General features: G+C 41.9%; 2 protein-coding genes across 2 annotated transcripts in view; one reads left to right on the plus strand and one right to left on the minus strand.

Moving 5' to 3' along the window:
• Positions 1 to 2,690: 2,690 nt before the first annotated feature.
• Positions 2,691 to 19,640, minus strand: CEP19 (centrosomal protein 19). The gene is made up of 3 exons (XM_073674366.1): positions 19,507 to 19,640; positions 16,654 to 16,820; positions 2,691 to 10,093 (listed from the first exon to the last, which is right to left on the minus strand). Exons 2-3 carry the CDS (start codon positions 16,787 to 16,789, stop codon positions 9,732 to 9,734), a joined length of 498 nt encoding a protein of 165 aa, XP_073530467.1. The 5' UTR covers positions 16,790 to 16,820; positions 19,507 to 19,640; the 3' UTR covers positions 2,691 to 9,731.
• PIGX (phosphatidylinositol glycan anchor biosynthesis class X) overlaps positions 17,652 to 24,927 on the plus strand; it is a 31,623-nt gene continuing 24,347 nt past the window's right edge. The window contains 2 exon segments of the mRNA XM_073673489.1: positions 17,652 to 17,692; positions 19,747 to 19,789. Of these exon segments, the coding sequence (XP_073529590.1) occupies positions 17,652 to 17,692; positions 19,747 to 19,789 (84 nt within the window).

Raw genomic sequence — 24,927 nt, forward strand, 5'->3', positions numbered from 1 at the left:
CCATTCCGCCCCCTGGTTTTACATGCCGCCACCTCCGTTACTGGTGACATGTCTGTTTTGTATTGGCGGAAATGAACTTTATTTTTTACCCCCGACAGCCTCAGTCTTTCAGTCACTGCGGTGGAGCTGACACAGTTTCAGTAAGATTAGTGAGCGACGGCTGTAACCTTACCCCCAGCACTGATTGACAACCGGCCTTAATGCTTAGCCTGCTGTCAATCAGTGCCGGTGGCGCGGTTACAGCCGTCACTATGTACTGAGCGATAACTAAAACCATGCAGGAGACACAGGACTGAAAGAGCGAGGCTGCGGGAGGGGAATAAAGTTAATTTCCTCCTGGCAGTGGGGCTCTCAGTGCTGGCGCCAAACAGGGTCAGAACACTATTAACCATCAGATTAGTCCCATATCTGTTCTTGGCTTATGAAATGTCGGGTTTCCTTTGAGATGGGTGCATAAAAATTGGACAGCACACGCATGGGTTCATGTGCCGTGCGATTTTTTTCTTGCAACCATTGACTTGCATTGGCTAGTCTTGTCCAATGTACGCGGCCAATCGCAACACACTGCGATTATTTTCGGATAAAATGGATAAAAAAAAAAAATCGCAGAACACTAAATCAGTGAATAACATTAGTCAGAGTGCAATCCGTTTTTTTTAGCAGATTGCACTCGTCCGATTTATATGCAGATGAGAATTAACCCATAAGTGTCTGACTTACAGGAAGAGTTGAAAATGCAATATCCAGCTAAACATTGCATTTCCATGGGATGCTTTTGACCATTTATCGAAATGTGCCCAAAACAAATAAATTAATGGCATTTCGTGCAATACAATTAACACATGCTCCGGTAGAAAATGATCATACGGAGTAAAGAAAAGAACCATCAAATTAAAAATCAATAAATCTTTATTGGAAAGCTTATTAAAACATAATTTATAAAAATCACACAGAGTGCCCAGCCAGGGGGAAACCAAAATATCCAGGAAGGTGAGTAATAAATCGCTATATTAATAAAGATGTAACACTCAAGACAAAGGGATGCTTGTTTAAGATAAAGTCAAGTGACTTCCCATATGGATATATCACATAAATCAAAAAAGCTGGAATACTGAATAATTAATTTCAAAAGGTATGCATTATAAAGATCAATCAGCATTAGAAAGATCTATCCAAGAGGTAAAAGGGAATACCACACAAAATATAGTAGTATAGACTGACACAATAAACCTGCCTCCAGTATAAGCAAAAAATGTCCAAGTGGAACTAGTAATATCAAATGGCTTAATACTAATATAATGATATGAGCCTATAGAAAGCAATTATAGCCATAATGACAATCCCCATAAGATAAATCATTCACATAAACAGAATTCTGGAATTCACATGCTGATAAGTGTAAGGTACAAACATATCTGAAAGATAAAGATCCAAAAAATAGTATAACCCCTGTTAAGAGTGATAGCAGGAATGGACAAGCTGGATCGAGTGGCATCCCCCCCACCCCGACGTGCGTTTCGCCTCTTGCTTCTTCCGGGGGCGTCAGGGTGAGGGGTGACTGCCCTTTTAAACTAAGCATCTACCAATGGAAAGTGAGAAGTGACCAGTGAGCGCTTGTGACGTTCACAGCGCATGTCACGTCCACCACTCCCCACATGTAAATGGAATTTCCAGTGAAAATCAGTGAATAAAATTAGTCAGAGTGCAATATGATTTTTTATACATTGATTATTGATTAAAAACCAAGCAATGTGAACTGAGGTCTAAGATGGTAGACATGCAAGAAATAGGAGCATGTTCACACTAGCAAAAAGAAGCAAAACCTACAAAAGACAAAAATATATCTCATACCCTACCATCATTATATATAAATGTAAAGCAAAGTTGCATAATAAATATAGGGTACTTAGTGAACTATTTTTGATCAAAAAAAGTATACAAGCCGTCCCACCAGCGGCAAGGTGACCCTAAATTGGGACGGTACCTATACTGCCTATATTAAAAACCTTACTGTATATCAAAGTTGAAGTAATGCATATAAAAGGGTAGACAAATAGGACCGGGTCCCAACTCCAGACCACCTAGGCCCCTGGTAAGCTACATATATACTAATCAGCTCAACAAAGGGGATGCCACACCCTTAAATTGCACAGAATGCAAACAAGACAAAAAAACAAGCAATGTGAACTGAGGTCTAAGATCACTAAGTACCCTATATTTATTATGCAACTTTGCTTTACATTTATATATAATGATGGTAGGGTATGAGATATATTTTTGTCTTTTGTAGGTTTTGCTTCTTTTTGCTAGTGTGAACATGCTCCTATTTCTTGCATGTCTACCATCTTAGTCCTCAGTTCACATTGCTTGTTTTTTTGTCTTGTTTGCATTCTGTGCAATTTAAGGGTGTGGCATCCCCTTTGTTGAGCTGATTAGTATATATGTAGCTTACCAGGGGCCTAGGTGGTCTGGAGTTGGGACCCGGTCCTATTTGTCTACCCTTTTATATGCATTACTTCAACTTTGATATACAGTAAGGTTTTTAATATAGGCAGTATAGGTACCGTCCCAATTTAGGGTCACCTTGCCGCTGGTGGGACGGCTTGTATACTTTTTTTGATCAAAAATAGTTCACTAAGTACCCTATATTTATTATGCAACTTTGCTTTACATTTATATATAATGATGGTAGGGTATGAGATATATTTTTGTCTTTTGTAGGTTTTGATTGATTATTGATTGAATAGGATTTATACACAGATGACAATTAACCCATAAGTGTCTGACTTACCGGAAGAGTTGGAAATGCAATATCCGGTTGAACATTGCATTTCCATGAGACGCTTTTGACCATGTAGTTATACCACAAATTGCCGAGCTTTTGCGATCCATTTTTGTACAGGTGAAATACATTTATTATACATGTTTCCTTTGTAAAAACATCAGAAATTCACAGTCAAAAACCATCTTTTGTAACTGCAGTCTGAACCAAATCTCATTTTACTGCATCTTTCAAGACATGGAGCAGCACACTGCTCAGCCTGATCCGTCCTATGAAAAGCATGGATAAACCCCAGTGACATCATTTTGTTCCGCTGGGGGGTGTCCTTCATTTTTGACCATCTTAAGTAACTAAGGCTGCAATAGAGGCTCTGAAAGCACCACTCCAGTGTTTTTTTATTTTACTGCTGGAGCGGTGTCACTAATGTAAGTTCCCTGCTCCTAGTAATATACTTACCATCCACTGTCTTTTTCGGTTATCGGCGCCGATCATCTTCTGCAGATTGTGCCCGGCCGGATCACTCCAGCGTTTTCCGATCGAGTCAGAAAACACTTCTCAATTTAAGTCTATGACAGACGAGGCCAGAATCAGGATCTCATAGACTTACACTGAGAGCTTGTGACCGTTACCTCTGGCTTCTGGAAAGTCAGGAGCTGATGGTACAAGGTGGCAGAGCGGGACCAGAGCAGTGCTGGGAACATCTGAAGATGGCGGCTGGTGAGTATAAGACTTGGGGCAGGGAACATGGATTAGTGCTACTATTCCTGTGCGGAAATAAAAAAACCCCGCTGGAGTGGTGCTTTAAAGGGTTATTGTTGTCATCTTAAAATTGCCTGTAGTACTTGTAAAAACAATCAATTTGTAAATTACTAGTTATTAAAAATGTATTCCTGTTCTGAAGACCAGAGTGATAATAAGGCTGGGGTAACACGAGCGTAAAAAAAAAAAATCAGTCCCATTCTCACCCAAGAGAGTGGGACGAGTTTTTCTCACTTGTCATTCGCATACAATCCATTTTTACTCAGCGGTTATTAAACTTTTACAGGACCATTTACAGTTTCCCATGCTACAGAATTGTAATATGAATGTAAAAATCAGATGCCTCTATGGTCCGTATGGCATGCAATATTTTACTCGCACCCATCTAATTTCGGAGTCAAATCGTAGCATGCTGGATTTTTTTTACTCACCCCGAATACAGCTAAGAAAAAATATGCAGATCTGCACTGTCTCATTGAATAACATTGGTCTGAGTGCGATCCCTCTATTTATCGGATTGCACTCATCTGATTTTTATGCAAGTGTGGGCCAGCCCTAAATGTGTTCGTTACTGCTCGTTGCCTAGGCTACTGGTACTGCTAGTAGCAGTTGCTAAGTTTGCGCAGTGCTTACAAGCTCTTTGTAATAGATGCCAGCTAACCAGGTCCCTAAAACTAGGGGCGCCGTAGTCTATCCCTGTCCTCCGGATTACTCCTGAAGGTGGAGATACCGGGTTCACGCACCTTGCTATGCTCCTACTAACCATACAAAATTCACACACCAAACAGAGTGGAACAAAGGGGAGTTAAAGGATGGAGAAACTAAATAGGAGAGGATGTGTACACAGACAAAACTCCAAGCAACAATCTCCTGAACAATCTCCAAATGCCAATTCCAAACACGAACTACACCACCAACTCCATAACCAGGCAGTAAGAACTAACACTGGCAATCCCCAATGCCAGAGGCAAGCATATATGGCAGAGGGGAGCAGCCAACACTGAACAGTTGAGACAATCCAGGTAGGAAGGATCCATGAGCTTCAACTGAACAGATTAACCCTTACAATGAAGGAACAAGGAAAAAAACCTGCAATGTTTAATACGATGGTAAAGCACTTCTAACCAGTGCAGGAGTATGTGAAACCAGACACCATGGTCTTCTGGCCCCTCTCTGTCGTGGTAACTCCGTGACAGTCTGCTTGCAGTGTCATAGAGCGAAAAGTTTGGTCTAGCAGCGTGATATGCAAAGTTTGGGCTAGCGGCTTGATTATGATGCTAGACTGAATTATTAATCAAGCAGGAGTACGTCATCACCGGATTGGAATATTACACAACCTCTTTAAAACAGCTTTCAGTGCAGATGTGAACAGAGCCTTAATCTAATGTGGTGATTAGAATGCACAAAGTGCACAGACTCCAATGCAGCTCCTCACACCGGCCGTTCACAAGACTAGTTTTTTAATTGAGGACCAAATGTCCGCACCTTAATACAGTACTATGCATGTGAATAGTGTTCTACACACAAAAAAGAATGTGTATATTAAAGGATGCTGCTATTAATTGTGATTAATGCTTCTAACAGCAAGCAGAGGTCAGAAAAGAGAACACCGTAAGGAGCTTGCTGAGGCTGGCATTTCTAAAGTTGGTATCAGGCCTCATTCAGATGTCTGTGAATCAGGTATGTGTTCTATCACAGATACAACATGTACCCTTTAAAGTCTATGGTGCTATTCACATGTCCATGGTATTTTTGCAGACCGTGTGTCCGTTTTTGATTTGGAGCAAAATTACCCATGCAAGTCTATGTATCCTTGAAAATCACTGACAGCACAAGGATGAATAGAAGCTTTGCATTTTTTTTCCTCATCATTGGAAAATCCCTTATAAAACACTGATAATAAAAACTCACACTCAGACCAAACACTGATCAAACTTGGATCCAAAATACCGATGAGCAATGGTCCGCGTTTTTACATACGAGAAAAATCACGGATGTCTGAATGAGGCCTTACAAGCTGTGAAGGTACATGCCTGCTAATAAATTGGGAGCATCGTGGGCAGTCATGTACACTGAAATGGAAGGTGTGTGTAAAGTATAGTAGTAGTTGTAAATCCATGATTGGCCGTCCACCGCCCCTGAGTGGCAGAACTGTAATTAAAGGGACTCTGACATCACCAGAAATGCTGTTCCACAGCAGATATAGGGTTAATCTGCAGGTGAATAGAGTTACAACCCTGTGTAGCTGGCTGACTTGAAGTTCGGCTTCACAGAGAGAATGAAGTTTTAATCATGGTGTAAAGTTTTTTCCTGCCGGACCGGGTCAGTGAGGGAGTGATAACGTCACCGCTCAGTATACTGGGGGTGCAGCTGTAATCACGCCCCGACACTGAGTGACAGCCTGCCTGCAGTGTGTGTGTGTGCATGTATATAGCGAGCTGTCACTCAAAGTGTCAGGGTGTGATTACAGCCGCACTCCCGCTATACCGCGCGGTGTCGTAATCTCTGCCCTGCATCGCCCCAGGACTCGGAGAGTTACATAAAGATTGCACCGTGATTAAAACCTTGTTTTCTCTGTGTAGCCAAGCTCCAAGTCATCCGGCTACAGAGGTTTGTTATTCTATCCACCTGCAGATTAACCCTATATCTGCAGTTAAATAATGCTTTTGGTGAGGTCAGATTCCCTTTAAGCCTTATCATTTATGAGAGTAGATTTTCTATGTAGCAGACGTATCACTCTTTCATCCCTTCTGTTATCATAAAAGAAATGATGTACAGAAATTAGCTTCATAGTAGTGACAGAATGAGCAGCTGAGAAAGGCCAGACTATAGGACTGATAAATAGGAGAGGGGCCGAGACAACTTCCTCTCATATTAATGAAGAGAACAGTTTAAAAGGAACTGTGTCAGCACAGAATGACTGTTCAAACCAAGCACAGGTACTCAGTGCATAATGGCGATGGCGGGGCCAATCATTTATATCCACCTTCCCACCTGCTTGTTTTCCCTCAATCTCCATCCTCCTCTGATAGACAGCTCAGGCTTCATAGAGGCAGAGAAGGATGGAGATAGATGGAAACCAAGCAGGTGGGAAGGTGTATGTAAATGTTAGGCCCTGCTGAGAAGCACCACACAACAGTACTTGGTTTAAACAGTCATTCTGTGCTGACAGAGTCCCTTTAGTGACCAATTTTTTGGAGCAAGTCACAGCTCCTTTTTAACCCTTTCAAGACATATGACATACATTTACGTCAAATGTCGTGTCCCGATTTTGATGCGGCTCCGGCGATGAGCCTGCATATTTCCCTGCACATGACAGCTGATCTAATCAGCTGTCATGTGCCTTTAACAGCCGAGGGTGGATCGGAGCTCCACCCGTGGCTGTTAACCAGTTAAATCCCGCTGTCAATCTCCGACAGTGAGATTTAACATGCGCCAGCTGGAAGCGCATCACAAATCATGCCCAACGGCGCCTCGGTCACGTGATCGGGGGGCGCTGATGGGTTGCAGAAGACCCCCACGCCTGTCATTGTGAATCTCCTGTGAACGCCGGCTTGTGGCTGGCGTTCATAGGCGATCGTGATTTTTGCTATACATACCAGTACTGAAGTTCTGCTACGTATAGCACAAGCAATTTGATAATCGCAGCTTCAAGTCTCCTAAGGAGGTTATGGAAGCCGATAAAGTGTGAATAAAACAGTTTTTAAAAATATGAAAAAAACAAACAAAAAAAAACAAACGTTCAAATCACCCCCCTTTTGCCCTACTGAAAATAAAACAATTAACAATAAAAAATACACATTTTTGGTATCGCCACGTTCAAAAATGTCAGATCTATCAAAATATAAAACAATCAATCTGATTAGTAAACGGCGTAACAACAAGAAGGAATCGAAAAGCCAGAACTATGGGGTTTTTTTTTTTGGCTGTCGCAACATTTCAATAAAATGCAATAAGAGGCGATCAAAACATCGTATCTACCCCAAAATAGTATCAGTAAAAAAAACGTCAGCTCGGGATGCAAAAAATAAGCCCTCACACAGCCCCATAACTTGAAAAATGAAAACGCTACCGGTCTCGGAAAATGGCAACGAGCAAAAACTTTTTTTCATACAAATTTCAACATTTTTTTCACCACTAAAATAAAAAATAAATTGGTCAGTTTTACCGTATAGTGAACATGGTAAATAAGAAGAACAATTGTAGCATTGCACTATTTTTTACAATTTCACTGCAGTTAGAATTCTTTTCCCGATCTGCAGTATGGCAAAATGAATGGTGTCATTCAAAAGTACAACTCATCCAGCAAAAAAAAAAGACCTCATACGGCTATATATAGATGGAAAAATAAAAAAGTTATGGAAAAGGCAAAAAAAAAAAATCAACAAAAAAACAAAACAGAAAATGGCCATGGCGTGAAGGGGTTAAAGAAGCAGCGTTGCTACTTTACTTTAATGTAGTGGTGCTGCAGGTCCCTGCACGGTAGATAAACTTATGTACAGCGCCATGGAATCAATGGCGCTATATAAATTAATAATAATAAACTGAGAAGGATGGGTGGGGTTCCCAGCAATCACACCTCTACTGAACACATATGTAATGGCAAAATATATATATATTTTTTTTAAAGGAATAACCCTTTAAAGTTGAGATCATAATTGCAAATTATTCTGTGTTTGTTTTTACAAACTTTTTGCTGTAGTGTTTTTGTATAAATAACACTAAAATAAAAGATTATGGAAACAGCACAGTAAAAATGGCGCCTGTGGACGTACCCTTCCTAGGGCATGCTTTACACAATGAGGTGCGCAACTGTTACCAAATAGGACAGTCCGTCTCCTTATAGATTGTAAGCTTGTGAGCAGGGCCCTCAATGTGTTACATTGTATTGTTTTTATTGCCTGTAGATGTCCCTACTTTATTGTTAAGCGCTGCTGAATTTGTTGGTGCTATATAAATAAAAAATATTATTATATTAGTATTAACACTGATTTGGCACCGGATTTCACAATATAAACTGCACACATTTTAAACAGATCTTTTAGACCAGTTAAAGGGGTTGTCCGGTCTAAAATGACAAGTCCGCAGACTTGTGAATCCTCACATAGCGCGCACTCTACGGTGTGAGGATTCGCCGGTGTCAGCGTCAGGAATGGCGGTCACATGGCCGCAAGCAAGGAATATGCATACTCCCAGCCACAATCCGACTAGACTGTTTATGGCACGCTCAATGCAAGTGTATTGCGCAAGGCCGGAAACAGTCTAGTCCGATTGTGGCCGGGAGCATGCATATCGCATATTTGCGGCCATGTGACTGCCATTCCTGGTGCTGACACAGACGAATCCTCACATAAGGCAGTCCACACTATGTGAGGATTTACAAGTTTGCAGTCATATAGAGTGACTGCAGGTTCGTAGTTTTAGGCTGGACAACCCTTTTAAGGCTGTTGAATTTACTTTGAAAATCCATGTCAGAATGGCAAAGTATGCTCATTTTAGTATTATGCAGGGAAACTTTTTGAAAATAAACCCATCAGCTTCATCAAGTCTAATCTATTTAAAAATGTATGCATTCATGTATGCAGTGATAGTTTTCCTTAAACATCTTTGCCAGCATCATTTCACTTGATTTTATATGGCGGTTCTGCCGCAGGCATCTTTGCTCTATACTTTTCAGTATTTAGGGCGGGCGGGCGGGTTCCAAATGAAACTGTCCAAAGAATGAACATGTCACTTCTTTTAACTGCTTCCGAACCCTGAATCGGTTAAAAGACGTGAACGTAACATGGAACGTGCACAGCAATGTTCTTTTTCCATTGCTGTGTGACATGATCACTTTATGCAGTGCTTTTTTCAGGTGCAATCTGCCTAAACAAGAAATTGTGTGCACAAGCCCATGTTAGGATGTTCCTGAGCCACCCAGTCCGATTCGGCTGGTTGCCATTGAAAGTAGCCAGCTTGCTGAGAGACAGACCCCTGATCTGTTTAGTTGGGACTCGGTGGGCCAGTTAGGTTTTGATTCGATTACATTTCCTACAAAGTGCAGGCACTGAAACAAAGAATGCTGTGAGATTTCAGCTCTGAAGGCTGGATTATTGGGAATAAACTCTGTAGTGTAATACCCTATAAAATTTGAATTCTTTTCCAAGGCAAAGAATTGTAAGTGTCACTTTCCACATCAGTCCTGTGGTCAGAGGCCGATCTCAGATTCCTCATCCCAACCACAGCTTTCCACAACAGCATCCTGAGGAAAATCCACCTCTACATTGTACTCAAAGTCCGGGTCATCTTTCTTCTTTCTGTTCTTTTCAAAGAGTTCATCCATGATGCTCTTTCTCTTGGCAAGCTCCCTGTCATCCAGTTTGTTAAGATCTTCATCTGGATCTATAGTTTCTTCCCTGCGGATGACATCAAGGCTAACGTCTAGACTCTCGCCTTTCAGATGTGCCTTGAGTAACTTATATAATCTTTCCATCTGCTTCAAGGATACACCTTCTAAGTATTCCCTGTGCCGGGGATTGTTCTTAAGTTGCTCCGCTGCTCGGCTGCAATCTATGGGTACAGAAAACCAACAACATATTATACAGATGGGCAGTGTGTGGAGGGAGGTATTTTATAGAGGGGCAGTGTGGAGAACATGTATTGATGGTGCTTCTGGCACCGCATTCATGTACTGACGGTGGTTCTGGCACCGCATTCATGTACTGACAGTGTGACAGTGGTTCTGGCGCTGCATTCATGTACCGACGGTGGTTCTGGCGCTGCATTCATGTACTGACGGTGGTTCTAGTGCTGAATTCCTTGTACTGACGGTGGTTCTGGCGCTGCATTCATGTACTGACGGTGGTTCTAGTGCTGAATTCATTTACTGATGGTAGTTCTGGTGCTGAATTCATGTACTGATGATGGTATTGGTACTGCAATCAATTGCTGACAGTGGTTCTGATCTTGTACAAATGTAGCAATCCATAACGGGTTTCATGGCTATGCTGGAACTTAAAAATGTACAAAATCTAGAGATTTTATATTATGGGGAGGATTTGTTGAGTTTCTGCTCCAAAAAACTCAGTTTAAGTTAGCGTGTGTTCACAGTGATTTTTTTAGAACAGAAACTCTCCAAATCCTTCTCAAAATTCAGAATTTGATTCCAGTGATGTACTCTTGCATTGATGGTGGTTTTTGGTGATGTATTCATGTAACTACCCCTTTAAAAAAAAATTGTGGTCCTTGACATTAGTTCAGTAAGGCATTGTGGCCCTTGTACTGAAAAGTGTTGTGCATCCCTGTTCTAGAGTGTGTAGCACAGATGTAGCAAAGGGAAACCATCAGGAAATTTATTCCGGCTGAACTAAGCGCAACATGAAATCAGGACAGACATGTATTTTACTCTCTGCAGCATTTCAAAGAACACAAAATTTAAAAATGAGCTAAGAACGAGAAAAAAAATCATCTGAGCGGTTCCACACACAACAAAAATAGGACGAGACCTGCTCGGTGGGGAGCTGTCCCAGTAAACTCTTTCTTTATTCACAGCTTTATTTTGTATGGAACCCCTAGGGTGGTAAAAAAATATTTTTCACTTAAAGGGAATCTGTCACCCTCTGGCACTTATCTGACCTCTAATATGGGCATACAGGTGATAGAAATGTAAATCTATTCATAGCTGTATGCCTCATATTAGAGGTCTTGCTCCTGTGAAATGTCTTTTATTCCTACAAGTTTCTGATGCTTGCAGGCCCCGGGACTGGAGGAAATCCCCATCTACTGTGTGAATTGCAATGTTTCCCCCCTCCCCTGCATGTCACAGTGCCTGTATCTAGCGGCTGCAACTGCACATCACAGGGCATTGTGACATGCAGAAGAGGGGGGAAACATTATAATTCACACAGGAGGCGGAGATTTCTTGCAGGCCCCAGGAGGGGAACGCATCAGAAACTTGTATGAATAAAAAGACATTTCACAGCACCAAGACCTCTAAAATGAGGTATGTATAGATTTACATTTCTATCACCTGTATGCCCATATTAGAGGTCAGATAAGTGCCAGGGGGTGAGAGATTCCCTATAAATGCATGCATTTTGCAATTGCAGTTGGGTTTCTTTAAAAGTTCTCCACGATTTGCCTTCTATGGTCTTCGCACTGCGCTGTCTATTGTTAGCTGCAGAATGAGTTAAGTAAGAATCCATCAGTGAGCTCCTACTAATTAGAGTGTAAGGGTATGGTCACACTGAGTTGTTTTTTTTTTAGCAAAAACTCTCCAAAATTCTCCATAAGAACTGCTTAAAAAGCACTAGTAAAACTCTTCCAATTCATTTTCTGTTCATGTGGAGTTTTTGGAACTTTTTATTTTTAAAAAAAGGTTGTGAAAAACTCCTAAGTTAAAAAACAAAAGTGCTTTCACTTCTTCTTGCACAAGAAAACTTCCCCAAACAAGACATTGTCCAAAAAAAAAAAAAAGGCTGCAAAAACTATTCAGAAAAAAAAAAACGCTTCCAATACTCTTCCAAACTACTTCAGGAAAAGAAAAACTCCTCCAAAACCTCCCCCAAAAAGGATTTTCCTAAAGTGGTTTCTGCTTGAAAACTCGTGGTTTGTCAACTCATCAAAAAAACCTCAGTGTCAACATAGCCAAAGTTCTGCCTCCAAAGCTTTATAATAAGCTTTGGAGGCAGATTCTCATGCAGATCAGTGTCCGGCCCATAGTCCTGAACAGCTCATTTACATACAAAAAAGACATTGATTTCTCTGGAATAAGATTACAGATCGCAGATATCAAGGTATCATTTTATTCAGCTTCCTATGTCCTACAGGCCCATATAGACAGCTTAGGAGGGTTGATGCTACTGACAGATTCCCTTTAAATGTTCGCTCACACTTGTGTATAAATATGTCGAATGCAATGTGATAAAAAAAATAAAATCGCATTCAATGAGGCAATGATCATCTGTGAATTTTTCCTCAGCTGGAATTGAGCTCAGGAAAAAAATAAATAAATCGCAGCATGCTGGGTATGGCTGCAAAAATGTCCAAGACTCACAAATGCAAGTCCATAGGCATTGAGCAGCAGCCACTCCCAGCTCCAGAGAGACTCGGCGCTTAAGATGAGCGGTGACATCAGTAACATTACTGTCGTCACCGCTCATCACAGTCGCCGGGTTGTCGGAGAGTGGCTGCTGCTCAAAGCCTATGGAGCCTCAGAACGAGTCTCCTTAGGCTTTGATCGTCGGAATCGAGGAACGTTGTGGGAAGCGTGGACCACGTCGGAGCTGCGTGGGACCTTGTTTTTTATAATAAATTGGGGAACGAAGGACAGTGTGTAGTCTTTATTTCTCTCTTTTTATGGCTTTCAGGTTTCCATTTGTGAACTGTGTTGGATTCCCTGGATTACGGTGGACCTGCATTTTTTTTTTTTAAATAAATTGGTGAACCAGGGAAAAAGTTGGGGGGATTTAAAAAAAAAAATATATATATATATATATATATATTTTTGTGTCTGTGTTTTTTTTTTCTTTTTACTTACTGGGTTAGTAATGGGGATGTCTGATAGACGCCTCTCCAGTACTAACACCAACGCTTGATGCCAGCAGTGTTTTGGGACAATGCACAGCTGACATCAACCACAAGTACCATTACCCCGATTGCCCTGGTGCGTTGGCAATCAGGAAGAGCCAAGGTGAAGCGCCAGTATTGGCGCATCTAATGTGATGCGCCAATTCTGGGGCGGCTGATGGCTTGTATTTTAAGGCTGGGAAGGGTCCAATAACCAGGGACCTTCCCAGCCTGATAATATAAACCCGCAGCTGTCTGCTTTACTTTTGCTGGTTATCAAAAAGAAGGGGGACCCACGTTGTTTTTTCAAATGATTTATTTATTAGGTTAAATCAGGCTAAATACATTTTAGTGCCACATGAAAGGCACTAAAGAGTGCAAGTTTATTATATGTAGGGGGCTTGTGAAATTATAATCTACAGGACATCTATCTATTCTATCTATATACAGTACAGACCAAAAGTTTGGACACACCTTCTCATTTAAAGATTTTTCTGTATTTTCATGACTATGAAAATTGTACATTCACACTGAAGGCATCAAAACTATGAATTAACACATGTGGGATTATATACTTAACAAAAAAGTGTGAAACAACTGAAAATATGTCTTATATTCTAGGTTCTTCAAAGTAGCCACCTTTTGCTTTGATGACTGCTTTGCACACTCTTGGCATTCTCTTGATGAGCTTCAAGAGGTAGTCACCGGAAATGGTCTTCCAACAATCTTGAAGGAGTTCCCAGAGATGCTTAGCACTTGTTGGCCCTTTTGCCTTCACTCTGCGGTCCAGCTCACCCCAAACCATCTTGATTGGGTTCAGGTCTAGTGACTGTGGAGGCCAGGTCATCTGGCGTAGCACCCCATCACTCTCCCTCTTGGTCAAATAGCCCTTACACAGCCTGGAGGTGTGTTTGGGGTCATTGTCCTGTTGAAAAATAAATGATTGTCCAACTAAACGCAAACTGGATGGAATAGCATGCCGCTGCAAGATGCTGTGGTAGCCATGCTGGTTCAGTATGCCTTCAATTTTGAATAAATCCCCAACAGTGTCACCAGCAAAGCACCCCCACACCATCACACCTCCTCCTCCATGCTTCACGGTGGGAACCAGGCATGTAGAGTCCATCCGTTCACCTTTTCTGCGTCGCACAAAGACACGGTGGTTGGAACCAAAGATCTCAAATTTGGACTCATCAGACCAAAGCACAGATTTCCACTGGTCTAATGTCCATTCCTTGTGTTCTTTAGCCCAAACAAGTCTCTTCTGCTTGTTGCCTGACCTTAGCAGTGGTTTCCTAGCAGCTATTTTACCATGAAGGCCTGCTGCACAAAGTCTCCTCTTAACAGTTGTTGAAGAGATGTGTCTGCTGCTAGAACTCTGTGTGGCATTGACCTGGTCTCTAATCTGAGCTGTTGTTAACCTGCGATTTCTGAGGCTGGTGACTCGGATAAACTGATCCTCAGAAGCAGAGGTGACTCTTGGTCTTCCTTTCCTGGGGCGGTCCTCATGTGAGACAGTTTCTTTGTATCGCTTGATGGTTTTTGCAACTGCACTTGGGGACACTTTCAAAGTTTTTCCACTTTTTCGGACTGACTGACCTTCATTTCTTAAAGTAATGATGGCCACTCATTTTTCTTTACTTAGCTGCTTTTTTCTTGCCATAATACAAATTCTAACAGTCTATTCAGTAGGACTATCAGCTGTGTATCCACCAGACTTCTGCACAACACAACTGATGGTCCCAACCCCATTTATAAGGCAAGAAATCCCACTTATTAAACCAGACAGGGCACACATGTGAAGTGAAAACCATTTCCGGTGACTACCTCTTGAAGCTCATCAAGAGAATGCCAAGAGCGTGCAAAGCAGTCATCAAAGCAAAAGGTGGCTACTGTGAAGAACCTAGAATATAAGACATATTTTCAGTTGTTTCACGTATATAATTCCACATGTGTTAATTCATAGTTTTGATGCCTCCAGTGTGAATGTACAATGTTCATAGTCATGAAAATACAGAAAAATCTTTAAATGAGAAGGTGTGTCCAAACTTTTGGTCTGTACTGTATATAATAACTATCTATTTATTATCTATTATATATCTATTTTTTATCATCTATCTATATGTTTATATAAAATTGCTTTATTAACTAGATTTAATGTACATCAAGTAATATTATAGTATTTAAAAAGATGATGTTAAAAATGCATTGCATACGGAGGTCATAGAGATGCAAGGCAGCACACTGCAACGTTAAGTATGTGAACATGAAATAGATGAAATTTGTATTTTATTTGTATATGGAGGTAGCTGCTCCTAGTAAGCACCTGTACACACCTATTTCTTGTTTTGGATGTGCCGGTCAGTTTTTTTCGGTTTATACAGATGCAAGGCGAGAAAAAAAAAAGTACACTCCCATAGCACTCACCAACTTTTCTGAGAAACTGAGCGCTTTTATATGCGCAGATATGAGCGAACCCTAAGGCTATTTTTTTCTGCTGCAAATCTGCTGGTAACTTTTCTCTGGTAGGAAAACAGCTGCGTAAAAAACGAAGGTTTTGTTGCGTTTTTTGCTGCTTTTTTTTTTGACCACCCATTACTTCCTATGTGTGAAAAAAGGCAGCAAACACACAGCAAAAACGCAGGTGGGTTTTCTGCTGCAGAAACGCTGAAAGAAGTGACACGCTCTATTATCCAAAAACGCAAGCAAGGCAGAAAATACGCAGTAAACAAAAAGCAACGTGTGAACAGAGAATTCTGGTATCTCATAGACTTTGCTCGTACTGCAAAACACAGCTGAAAATTTGCATAAAAATCTGCTGAAAAATAGGCAGCAAAGCACAACGTGTGTGAACATAGCCTAATAGCGCAAATACCTGTAGCTCTTTGATGAAACAGAAAAAGCCCTTTACTGCCACCTCTAGGCAGATGAAAGGCAAGAAAACGGTCTCAAATGTAAAATTTAGGCAATCCGAAAAGAAAAAAAAACAAAAAACTGTCTCTAGTGCCACCTACAGGTAAATTAATAAAGGTAACACCTAACACCCAGAGACTATAATAAAAAATGGGAAAATCAGTGCACTGTCAAAGATTTAAAGAGACGGTGACTTTTGGCAATTAAAGCAACTTTCCAGACTTTTGGTATTGCTATATTTTCTCCTGCAGGTTCGAAGATCCTAGTGAGTGATGTCAATGGCAGCGTCCATCTTCTTCATTTGTATAGACTGGTCAAAAATAGCAGCCATCAGCACAGTCCTAGACTACTGTTTATAACCCATATTGTCACTGAAGGGGAATGGTGGTGTGAAAGTTAGAGGGTTGGACCATGATGTATGTTCTGGCCCAGGTCTCCTGACCTCATATGAGGCTTCTGATTCAGGTCCAGAGAGCCACTACCGGTCCGTACATTACAGTCTGTACTCGCATTAGACAGACGCGTCAAGCCGGCTTTACTGCGATATGACTACGTCTGGCATTGCAGCCATTGGTGTGATCACAGGAGGTAAAGGTTGTCAGGGCTGAATGTCATTCCGATCACAATGAAAAGTATCTACATAATCTCACCAGAGAATTTGGAGAAGTTCCTGATGGGCATAATGCGTTGTCTGGATTTCCCTTCAGTCTTCTCATATACTAAGATAATGGCCGGTGGCTGAAACCGTACGCCACATTTTTTAGCCGTGTAACTCATATTATCCATTTAGAAAAAGAAATCACCAACGTGTTACCACCTAGAAGATAAAGAACAAAAACACAAAGAACAATCATTATTTTTACAGATTCCTGCAAGAAGGTTTTAGACAGATAGTGAACCTCCTAGAAAAAGGTCCTGGTCACCTCATCAATGATTTTTTTCCATTATTATGTGCACCCTTGGTGTGGCCAAGCAGCTCAGTGCACCCTCCTACATACTCGTATTCAATCTCTCTCTGTCTTCCTATATAAAGCCAGAGCAGTCAATCAAGGAGGTGGAGGGAGGAGATAGATGAAAAACAAGGAGGTGGGAAGGTGCTCTGAACTGTTTGGCCACATCAAGGGTGCACTGAGCGCCTGTTCTTGGTTTGAACAGTCACTTTATGCTGACAGAATCCCTTTATGTCAAACCTTCCAAATTTTCTGATAATTCTAAAAAGTGTCTGGAGAGCGTGCAGTGACTAAGAGAAGCGTCAGATTATTGGCATAACGTGCTGCCAGATGTCACACACAAGGAGGCAGTAAGCATGGGCCATAGGAATATAGGGCTACATTCACACATCTGTGGGACACGTTCAGTGTCAGACTGAGATGCCAAGGGCCCACCAGTAACCAACTCCAGGGCCCCACTTTTCAGCTACATGCAAATGTGACATTATCCTCAATCACAAATTTATATAACAATGAACTGGGTAGATTGTAAATTAATAAGATGCTGCCATTGTCTGTACATAGTGATTCAGGTATATTGTGCCAAGTACTGCTCATATAAGAGGGTGGTGGCCCACCGGAGGATTCTCCTGTTCTCCTGTGGGCCAGTCCAAGTGCTGTCTGATTTTCTCAGACAGCACTCAGACCCATAAAGTACAATGGAAGAGTTCACAGATCCGATAAAATCAGGGATCCGAGAGTGAGATCTGTGTGACCCAGAGCAGATCCTATTTCCATTCAAGTCTCCGGGGATCCGTGAGACACAAATATGAACCCCAAGCTTCCATTTTGCATCTGTGTCTCTTGGATCTCCTCGAATAAAAACATGTGAACTTCCCACAGTTTTCTTATTGTCTTGGAAGCAATCGCACCTGTTCAGTGAGAAAAAATGGAAGAGAAAAAAAAGGGACCAACTAAGAAAACAGCTGAGAAAAAAATTGCTTTATCTCTTGGATGGTAACAGTCACATGGATGTGTGAATGTCGTTTTACTGCTGGGATGAGTTTAAAGGTGTTGTCTGGCCTTAGGGTACAAGTCTGCAGTCACCATGTGACTGCAGACTTGTCAATCCTCACATTACGCGCACTACGTTCTGTGAAAATTTGGCGGCACCGGGAACAGGCGGGCATTTGACCACAAGTATGCGGTTTGCGTACTTCCGACTAGGCTTGTCCGCCCTTGCTCAATTCGCTTGCAACTAATGAGGCCGTGCACGTCTAGTCAGCACATGACCACATGTAAGCAAATCACATACTTACAGTCATACGCCCGCTGCCGGAGAATCCTCACTGTGTGCACGATGTGAGGATTCACAAGTCTGGACAACCCATTTATAGGGTTAATCGCAAAATGTTGTCACGTATCCCATAGGGGGAGATAGTTTACTGATCACTGGGGATTCAACCACAATCCCAAGAATAGATCTCTGGAGCCCGGGAGCAGCTCAGCTATTTTAAGCATTCCTATGGGATACGGGGGGACCAGTAGGAGTCGGTGGAGTTGTGCGCCCACCACTGGTTTAGGTGGAGGGCTAGCTGCTGCCATGTTAGGTGCCGCAATCTGTCGGGTTCAGTCAACTGTGCTGTGTGGTAATACAGACGGACTAGTGGCAGAGTGTTTCGACATCATTGTTGGTGGGATTATTGGGGAGGGTGACTGCTGGGATTATTGGGGTAGATGACTGGTGGGATTATTGAGGTGTGTGACTGGTGGTATTATTAGGGTGGGTGACTGCTGGGATTATTGGGGTAGATGACTGCTGGGATTATTGAGGTGTGTGACAGGTGGTATTATTAGGGTGGGTGACTGCTGGGATTATTGGGGTAGATGACTGGTGGGATTATTGAGGTAGATGACTGCTGGCATTATTAGGGTGGGGGACTGCTGGGATTATTGAGGTGGGGGACTGCTGGGATTATTGAGGTAGATGACTGCTGAGATTATTGAGGTAGAGGACTGCTGGCATTATTAGGGTGGGTGACTGCTGGGATTATTGAGGTGGGGGACTGCTGGGATTATTGAGGTAGATGACTGCTGGGATTATTGGGGTAGATGACTGCTGGGATTATTGAGGTGTGTGACTGCTGGGATTATTGGGGTAGATGACTGCTGGGATTATTGAGGTGTGTGACTGCTGGGATTATTGGGGTAGATGACTGCTGGGATTATTGAGGTGTGTGACTGGTGGTATTATTGGGGTGGTTGACTGGGGGTATAACGTACCCTCCCCCATTCTGTACGTGCCATAAAGTCAGGGTACATCAATTCACAGAAAACATTGCAAAATACAGAATGTAGCCTCAGACATCCCATGTAAAGGAGTCTGTGACCAGTCAGGAAGAAAAAAAAGTGAAGTGTCAGAGAACTACAAGTCCCAGCAGTCTGCGGCCGCCATGGACACGGCTCGCTGCGGTCTATGCTGCTCCAGCTGTTGTGGGCCATCACAGGCCGCCGCCATTTATATTCTTATGTGTCATATAACCTCGTTCTAAACCGAAACCTTGTATCACTCACCTGGAACCTGGCGAGAAGGCGTTACCGGGGCAACCAACCGCCAAGCCCCTCACTGAGGCTGCCCCAGCTGCCTGCTGGAGATAACACAAGTCTGACGATCGGAAACAAGAACCGTAATGACTTCTTAGTAGTGTAGAGTAGATGATGAGACTTCAGGGCGGCGTTACAAAGATGTGTTAGTGATTACTGCAGGTTTATTTCGTACAGGCACTGTAGTGTACGGCTATGACGGGTCCTCAGGAGGTCCCCTTGTGGAACGCGGAAGTGGCTGCAGGAGACGTTGGTGGGTGATAATTATTGGTATTATGAGGACGATGGGGGAGCAGGGCCTGCGGGTCACATGCTGCACGGCTCTGCAGGCAGCAGTGGTAGACAGGAGCACATATGGGAAGTGTGTGTAATGTGAACATGGCTCTATCATCCTGACTGAAGTGATATGGCAGAGTCGTTTTTTTTTAGTTTTCTTGTTTCTCGGTGTATTTGTGCAGATTGTGGGTGAAAACAGTTCTGTGATGATTCTTCTTGGTGTTTTTTTTTTTTTTTTTTTTTTACATGACGAAAACAGTATTTTAAAGGGGCAATCTTGGACTTTAACACTGATGGCCTATTCATAGGATAGGTCACCAATGTGTGATCGGGGGTGGGAGGTACGACACCCAGCCTCCTGCTGATCAGCTGTTCTAGGTGTGGACAATGGTTGGAACTGCTCCGTTAGGGTATGTGCACGCGGTCAGGAGCCGCCTGCGGCCACTACTCTGCGGAATAGCCGCGCTATGCAAATGAGCGGCGTCATATTTTTTTCACATGCAGACTTTCCTTCATAGAGATTAGGTCTTTGGGGAAAGTCCACATGCGGACCCGCCAGGGCTGTGGAGTCGGTAAGCCACAGTTGCGACTTCGACTCCTGGATTTTATCAGGTTCCGACTCCGACTCCTTCATAAATGGCCAATTCGTAACAATAAATTTACTGTTGTAAAATATTAACATCGTGCTTATTCAGTTTCTCACCATCATATAAGTAATCAGACCACTTAGAGCAAAAGCTATATTTATTAGAATACAATTAGAATATAGCAAATAACTTTTATAAACTTTTCTAAACTCTTGTAAGTAAATATGCAATAAACACTGTTATGCAGTTAATAAGAAGAAATCTATAAATTTGTCCTCAGAAAAAGTATTGCCTCTGTCAGATCCTCCTTCATGGATGCCCTCAAATCTGATCTAATTATTTTGAGAGCAGAGAACAACCTCTCTATACTAACTTGGGTTGGTGGCAAAGCAGTAACCACTCGGGCAACATCTCTGACAAAGTCAGGATACAGTGGAATCGCTTGTTGCACTGTTATTTTTGATGAACGATCAAATTTCTCAATTTCTTCTAGTGCACATGAAAAATTCTGCTGAAATGTACTGGCTGTGTTCTTTGATGGGGATGACTCTTCTTCTATGCGGGAACGCTTTGCACGGTCGTTGTGATCCAAATATTTTTCGAAATTAAATTCTTCATCAGTTGATGATGAGGGTGAAGATGTGGCAGGACGACCAAATTCTTCTTGTTCCTCCTGACTGTTCTGCAACCCTTTCATCCTTACTGCTATTTCAAACAGAGCTTCTTTTCCTTTAGTTAGCTGTTGATCATCTAGAAGAATCCGATGCATTGGGTCTACATAAACAGCTGCCAAAAGAATGTCATTTTGTAATAGTAGCTCCTCTCTCCTTCATTGATGTAGCAATGCCACTTGCAATTAACCCTCCTCTTTGGGACAGGCGAAACATCAGGTTCTTCCACTCCTTTAAGAAAATACCTGGAGTTAAGTCCTCTGCTTGTAATTTTTTAGTCACTGTAAATGGGTGCTCTAGCAATTTTTCCAGCTCAGCCACCTGATTCCACTGACTTTCATTTAGCGTCAGTTGAGGGTTAGCCATGTCTACAAGAAAGGTTTTCAGTTCAACCAAGCGCTGAATCATTAAGTAAGTACTGCCCCATCGTGTGGCTTGATCAATAATTGCCCCTTTTCCAGCACGTCTCTTCAATATTGAGTCAACTTTAGGGGTTCTGGCAACAGTAGCCAATTTTCTCACCTTGCCAATCAGTGCAGCAGCATGTCCTTCTTGCAGACTGTCTCTTATAGCCAGCTGTAGCGTATGCACAACACCGCGCATGTGATGAATGAAAGAACGTATTGACACAGTTTCAACAAGATCATCTAAACTATGATGTTGCTGTTCATCTGAAGCAACTTCAGTTTGCTCCTCAGTTACAATACTGTGTTCCTCTATTTCAAACATTTCTGTGTCTGTGGACCCAGAATGTTCTTCTAGCTGCTGGTCACCATCATTACTCTCATTCATTAGCTTAATAGTACTTATCATATTTGAAGCATTGTCAGTTACGACAGAAAGAACTTGCTCTTTTTTAAGTTCATAGTCTTGCAGAACCTTTTCCACCAAGACCTGGAGAAACTCACTGGTGTGATGAGCTTTGGTGTCTTTTACTGCCAATGTCTTGGTAACTATTTCATTTTTGTCACAAACAAATCGGACATTGATGGCAAAATAGTTCACTCTGTGACGTGTGCAGGCTTCCATTTTAAGAAACAGAAAGTGTCCCTTGAGAGTTTTTTAAAGTTCTTCCTTTTGTTTAAAAGCTTCTTCGATTACTAATTTTCTAATACTCTCTCTCTCCAGAGAAACACCAAGCTTGCGGGCCATTTCCCCATTCAGACACATAAAAGCTGGTCGTGAAAATAATGAAATAGGCAATGAAATAGGCACACTATCCTTTACAACAAGCTCTATGATCTGTTTTTTAAATGTATCTACTGTCATTGTCACAGTAACTTTGTCACTGACAAAATATCTTGCAACTGATGGCTGCAAAGTTCTCTGCTCCTTTGTTTGGCTGGAAGAGCTGGGCACTGGTTCATTGGTTTGGATGCAATCTTTCTCATCCACTGCTTTCAGTACTTCTGGATGAAAGCGCTGTAAATGTCTCTTTAGATTAGAAGCTCTGGTAGGAACATTTTTATCTTTCCCTGAATATGCACTGATCTTTGCTTCACAGCATTTTTTTCGTCTGGATCATTTGTCATACACTGACAGACATAATGTTTTCTATCTTGAGTGATGGTGAAATGTTCAAATACAGCTGATTTAATGTGACGCTTCTTTGACATTCTCAGGTTTTTAATTCTACATTCACAATCCAAATGACAATTGTTTTTCCTAAAAACAATTGTACAAAATTATTGCCAGGTCGTACAACTGATATAGTGGTCAGTAATACTGTTATTCCTCATGTACTCACAGTTAACTGATGCAAAGTTTGTTGAAAGGATAATACTTCTTACAGTCTTCCTCTTCTGAGTAGCAGCTGTGAGATGCTTGGAAGACGCACACCTAGTAAACATCTAGTCTAGAGGAGGAGCCTTACTACTAAGAATTTGCAACACATTTTCACTTTCAGTTTCATACATTGTAAGTAGGGGGGTTGGGGCAGCATGAGGTTAACCAAGTATAAGATTAGATAAGGGCAGTGGAGAACAGTGACACACAAGAAGTAAGAAATGTCTATCTCCAGCAGAACTGCTTATCACTGTTGTTCATAGTTTGATAGAACATATATATTTGAGTAACATTTATAAAATTCATATGATAGTTCAATTATGAAATATTAATACATTTTTTTTAAAGCTGGAGTCGGAGTCTGTACATTTTTACCGACTCCAACCAAAACTAACTCCGACTTCACGACTCCGGCTCCACAGCCCTGGGACCCGCAAGAGAAATTGACATGCTGCGGGTCTGAAAGACGTGCTGCGTGTCAGTTTCTGCGGGTGATCTGCAGGTGCATGGAGACCCATTGTGGGCTTGGGATTTCTACAAATCCCATCCGCTATGCTGTAACATCTGGCTTTTAGTTGAGATGAATCTGTGCTGTACTTTATGTATACGCTCAGTAGTGAGGCCGTGCTGTGGAGTCGGAGCCAGGGAAATTGAGGAGTTGGTGGTTTGGCTTACAGACTCCACAGCCCTGGCTGTAATTATACAGATCCACAAAATGCAAATAACATGAAGATTTGTGAACGCAGTAAAATTTAAAATGTAAAACAATGACAGAATTTGTTATTTTTCCAATTACTTTCCATAAAGACAATAAAAGTTGAATAATATTATGTACCCAAAAATGGAGCCAGTGATACAACTTGCAACAAAACAAGCCCTCAAATGGTCATGTCATAGCCTCATAGTATAAGTAAGAATGTTATGGCTGTTTGAATGTGAAAGTGAAAAAAATAAATAAATTTCATCCTAAAAGATTGGGACTAGAACTCTATAGCGCCACCTATAATCATAATCTTTATTTTTATATACCATTAACATATTCCACACTGCTTTACAGACATCATCATCACTGTCCCCATTGGGACTCATAATCTACATTCCCTATCAGTATGTCTTTGGAGTGTGGGAGGAAACTGGAGAACCCAGAGGAAACCCACACAAACACGGGGAGAACATACAAACTCCTTGCTGATGTTGTCCTTGGTGGGATTTGAACCCAGGACCCCAGCGCTGCAAAGCAACAATGCTAACCACTGAGCCACCGTGCTGCCACCCATAGGAAGTAGCAATCCTAGAAGTCAATATTGACTCTCTAATGAGCCTTGTCACGTGACTTAGGATAAAAGCCAAAACCAAAATCTCAATTTGCACATGAGACAATTTGCATATTTTCCAGAGGAGCATTGTGGCTTAAAACTGACCTCACCTTGGCATATCAGGCATGACATGTCACTCTCCACAAGGAGAAATGTCACCCCTTGGATTCTAAAGGATCAAAATGCTATAGGTCAGTCCTAAACCTAAAGGAGTTACAGGGGATTTTCTGGGTTTAAAAAAAAATTGTAGATAAATTTAAGGGCTCTCACACAAGCGTACACATCAGACGAGTGCTATGCAATGTTTTACAGGATAGCACTCGGACCAATGTTATTCAATGGGGCAGTGCAGATCTGTGTTGTTTTTTTATACCGATTCGGTGTTCGAAAAAATTTGTAACGCATATTGGATGCCATTCACCCATTCAAGTCTGTGTGTGCATGTAAAACATCAGACTGCACTTGGATGACATCTGACTTGCTGAATATGCGGCAAGTTCTTGCTGTAGGGAAGTAAGCAAACACCACAAGGAGCGCCATGGTGAAGTTGCAGATGATTGAGTACATTTGATATTTTTTTATTTTGGCACTGTCCCTGCTATGAGCTAAATGTTTTGCAGTCTTGGCCTTATTTCGGCCCTCTGGCCATAGTCCCAAGACTCCCAAGTACATGCCAAGTACATGCCATCCAAGTGCAACCATGTAATGACCTCGCACACAGTGTAGTCACATGCCCGAATGCAGTGTCTGGCACTT

This window comes from Phyllobates terribilis, unplaced genomic scaffold (genome assembly GCF_046119375.1).
Source record: "Phyllobates terribilis strain yellow unplaced genomic scaffold, ASM4611937v1 Scaffold_3__8_contigs__length_932513732, whole genome shotgun sequence".
NCBI classification, from domain to species: Eukaryota; Metazoa; Chordata; class Amphibia; order Anura; family Dendrobatidae; genus Phyllobates; species Phyllobates terribilis.

Coding starts and splice junctions, on each gene's coding strand:
- CEP19 (XM_073674366.1), bottom strand. CDS start 16,789: ATGGATAATATGAGTTACACGGCTAAAAAATGTGGCGTACGGTTTCAG. Junction 10,094..16,653: donor GAACTTCTCCAAATTCTCTG/GTGAGATTATGT, acceptor CTGTACCCATAG/ATTGCAGCCGAGCAGCGGAG.